General features: G+C 49.7%; 1 protein-coding gene across 1 annotated transcript in view; it reads left to right on the plus strand.

The window, feature by feature from the left end:
• The window catches only part of LOC104548179 (LIX1-like protein), a gene marked incomplete at its 5' end in the record, with an annotated part of 3,116 nt that extends 1,767 nt beyond the window's left edge, over nucleotides 1-1,349 (plus strand). Inside the window, 2 exons of the mRNA XM_010194125.1 lie at nucleotides 895-972; nucleotides 1,107-1,349. Of these exons, the coding sequence (XP_010192427.1) occupies nucleotides 895-972; nucleotides 1,107-1,349 (321 nt within the window). The remainder of the gene's footprint in view (nucleotides 1-894; nucleotides 973-1,106) is intronic.
• Between the last annotated feature and the right edge of the window lie 2,856 nt (nucleotides 1,350-4,205).

A 4,205-nucleotide genomic window follows, 5' to 3' on the forward strand; every position in this document is an offset into this window, starting at 1 on the left:
TCGGGCCCCGCTCCAACAGCTCCATGGCTTCTGGTGTTGGGGACTCCAGAGCTGGACACAGCCCTGCAGGGGGGGTCTCACCACAGCAGAGCAGAGCAGAGGGGCAGAATCCCCCCTTGGCCACTCTGTGAGGATGTACCCAGGATTCAGTGTTTGCTTGGAAACCATGGGATTGTCACCTGCTCGCATTGTGGCTTCAGCTCAGAGGCTGCAAGATGGCAGAGCCCTGAGCTCCCTGGGGCACAGGGAATCATTGATGGCTTTGTCTCCTCTCTGAATCCTCTCATCTGTTCAGGGGATTTGTGTCCAGTGGGGTGAGCTGGGATTTGCCCTTGCAGCCCAGCTCGTAGGACACCTGGCATGCCTCCCACCTCCCCCATTTTAATGGTTTTGTTGTCTTTTTAGAATCAGGGAGTGGTTTTGGTTGGAAAAGACTTTTAAAACCATTGAGTCCAACCATCGAACCAGCCCTAAATCCACCACCATGTCCCCAAGCAGGACATCTCCTCGTCTGTTAAACCCCTCCAGGGATGGGGACTCCACCACTGCCCTGGGCAGCCCCTGCCACTGCTTGACCACTCTTGCAGGACAGAAATTCCTCCCAAAATCCAACCTCACCCTCCCCTGCCACAACTTGAGGCCATTTCCTCTCGTCCCATCGCTTGTTCCTGGGGAGCAGAGCCCGACCCCCCTGGCTCCCCCCTCCTTTTCGCAGCTGCAGAGGGGATAAGGTCTCCCCTTAGCTCCTCTTCTCCAGTATAACAATTCTGATAAATCCTAACTCATTTATACTGCAAGGTTTTTGTTTATGGACTCCATACCTTTGCCTTTTGTGTTGCCAAAGTCCCGTGTCCCCCCTGTGTGCTCGCAGCTGACCCCCTCTTGCCGTTGCAGGAGCTGATGACCGTCTTCCAGCTGCTGCACTGGAACGGGAGCCTCAAAGCCATGCGGGAGAGGCAGTGCTCGCGGCAGGTGAGTCCGGGCTCCGCATTTCACAAGCGGTTGCTCCCTCAGCAGCAACCTCCTCCTTATCAGATGCTACCTAGCGACACGCGTCCCGCATCGCCATTTCTCTTCTAAACCCCCCGGTTGTGTTATCCCACCAGGAGGTCCTGGCTCACTACTCCCACCGCGCTCTGGACGACGACATCAGGAACCAGATGGCCATGGACTGGGTGAACCGGGAGCAGAGCAGCCCCGGGGCCCTCTCCCGAGAGCTGGCGTCCACCGAGCGGGAGCTGGACGAGGCTCGCCTGGCCGGGAAGGAGCTGCGTTTCCACAAGGAGAAGAAGGACATCCTGATGCTGGCGGCGGGGCAGCTGGGGAGCATGCACTCCTCGGGCTGTTAGGCTTTGGTGTCACCCCCGGCCCCCCAGCACGTCACAGGTCCCGCCTCTGCCCAAACCGGGGCCCATTTGCACATTTCAAAGGATTTTTTTGGGGTTTTTTTTAAGCTCCTGTACAGATTTTTAAACTCTTTTAACACTTGCTTTAGACGTGCTCCTCGGCCTCCTGTCTGCTACAAAACTGCCATCCGTTTTTAATTTTCCTTAATTGAAATTTAAAATTTTAAAAATTCAACGTTTTAAAAATTCAGATTTTCAAACTTCAAAATTTCAAATGTCAAAATGTCAACATTTGACATGTTGGAAATGTCAAAATGTAGCATTTCTAATATTTCAAAATTCAATATTTTGATGATTTAAAATTTTAAATTTTGACTCTAAATTTTAAAATTTTTAATTTCGACATGTTGACATTTGAAATTTTGAAATTTTGAAATTTTGGAAATTGAATTTTTGAAATCTTGACATTTTAATTTTAAAATTAATTTTTCTTTTCGTTTTTTTTTTGAAGCAGCCTTTCAGTGTTAACGCTATGTTGGTGCTATTTAGCCAGCAATAATCCCTAAATTTAGCACTTCCTCCCTAAATCCTCTCTGTTTTGGGGGCTGATGCTTGCCGTGCAGACCTGCTTTAGTTTTTTTCACCTTCTGCGTCTGCAGTAGAGGAGGGCTCCATCAAAACTCTTTCTTAATAAGCACACTAATTAAAAAAAACCAACCCAGAACAACCCAGGCATTCTCTGTAGCTGTGTGGGGGATTCTCCCCAGCACAGAAATGGGATTTAAATTTGGGATTTTGTTTTGGGCAGGTTTAAATCTGCAGAATTCCAGCTCTGGGCTCACCATTCCCCTATGGCTTTTCCTGCACTGGCTTTTCGCTTATGGGCCAGGACATAGTTCGTTATCCAGGTAATTAATGCACTTAATGACACACTACAAGGCCCTGTGGTGCTTAAGGGATTGGATTGGGCCGTTTAATTAATCAGAACCTGCTGCTCTGCTCCTTCCCAATCCTCTTTGGGTCCTTACAGCCCAACGAGGGTGAGGATGCTCCAGTCCTGTCCCAAGGACAAAGCGGCTGCTTTATTTTGCTGGAAGCGGAGCTTTGGAGCGGTTTGGCTCGGGATTTTTTGGAAAATCTGACAAGAAATGAGAGCTGGACGCTCTGTTCTCTCCAAATGTCAGACTTGGCCGTGGCCGGGAAGGTCTCAAAAGCCTCGCCAGGGTTTTGGAGCTCACTAAAAATCACAGGAAAGTGCTTGGCTTGTCCCCAAAGAGAACACAAGGCTTGGTTAAACTGAGCAGTGTTTAAGCCCTCGTTAACCAGAACGGTTTAAGTCCTCGTTAATTGTTAATTAGAACCATGCTTAACCCCTGGAGCAGAGCACGGGTGCACGCAGCAGCGATGCACAGAACGTTGCTGACACAAACACCTCTATATTCACTATTTTTTTACGTGAACAGGTCCCTATTCCCTGTATATGTATCCGTACTAAATCCAGATGATCTTTAGATTAAAAATTGCCCTTTTTCACATTAAAATTTTCCTACAGCTCACGCTCACAGCTAAGAAAGCCGGGACTTGCTCAACTTAATTCCCATATCCCCACTTTTCCAGTCCCAGAAGACCCCGCAGCGTCTTGAGTAGGAATATTAAATTGAAAATAAACCTCAATTTTTCTTTTTTCGCCCCGGTTTTGAGCTCTCTCTGCTCCTTTTCCCCTGGACAGAGGTACAAAGCCTTTGGGACTCTGCTCTTTCCACCCCCTGTGCCCTTTGCTTGACACCACAACACATCTGGCCGCAGAGGCAGGCAGATATTCGAGCAATAGTCCTTGTTTTGAGATAGAGGTTTAAAAAAATCGCATTATCTGTAGGTATTCTAGTTTTCTGTCCTCATCCTAACAAGCCTATTTGGGGTTTTTTTTATATATATATTTTTTTATACGCAGCCTCTTTACACAACACTATCAATGTCTAAGACGTTTATAGATGTGATTGTAAATGGTGTGGAGTTGGTGTCTTTTTAGACAGGCTGGCAATATTTAGACCTTTATTTGGATTTACTCACCTGCTCTAACACCAGCACAGGGTCCAAGCCCTCACCACCAGCACTCCCACCTCCTCCACGGTGATTTCTCTGGGGCCTGGTGAACAAGGAGACCCCTGAAAACCTCGCAGCGCCTCCGCCATCGCCTCTTTGTGCCCCTCGGGTGCTCTTTGCGTTTTTGGGTGTTTTGCGTGTTGGGAATTTTAACCCTTTTGGCAAATCTCGTGGTGCTGGGCTGCACTTCAGCCCTTTCAGGTGCCTCAGGTGCCAGCGGCCTCTCCCAAAATGAATCGAGGGGGGTTTGCGGCTTTTCCATTCATCCAAGGTGATCAAATGAACAAATCCAGGTTGTTCTCCTTGTTCAGGCTGGGTAACTCCATGCGAAGCCGGGCAGATAAGTCGCCGTGGTTTGTATGTATGGTTTTATACAATAAAATATAGATTTTGGGGTAGCTGTGGTGGCTTCTCTCTTCTTCTTGGGACAGAAGGGGCAGACCCTACACCCGACCTCTCCTTGGGGTCATTCCTGCACAGGGGCTCGTTACCTACGAGAGCCAGACCAGTGTCACCCCCTGCCACCCCAGGGGTGACGGTGGCCTCCAGTATGGCCCCAGTTTGGGGAAGAGGCATTTCCACCCTTCCCAGCATGGCGGTACGGGCGGGACAAAAATGCCTTGACCTCCCCAAGATGGCGGTGCGGAAGCTTCCCCTCAGGGACCCTTCCCAAGATGGCGGCGGTACCGTTCCGCTCTGCGCCCTCCCAAAGATGGCGGCGCGGGCGCCTTTCCGGCGCGCTTCCCGGCGCGCCCC

This window comes from Mesitornis unicolor, unplaced genomic scaffold (genome assembly GCF_000695765.1).
Source record: "Mesitornis unicolor isolate BGI_N332 unplaced genomic scaffold, ASM69576v1 scaffold44131, whole genome shotgun sequence".
Lineage (NCBI taxonomy): Eukaryota > Metazoa > Chordata > Aves > Mesitornithiformes > Mesitornithidae > Mesitornis > Mesitornis unicolor.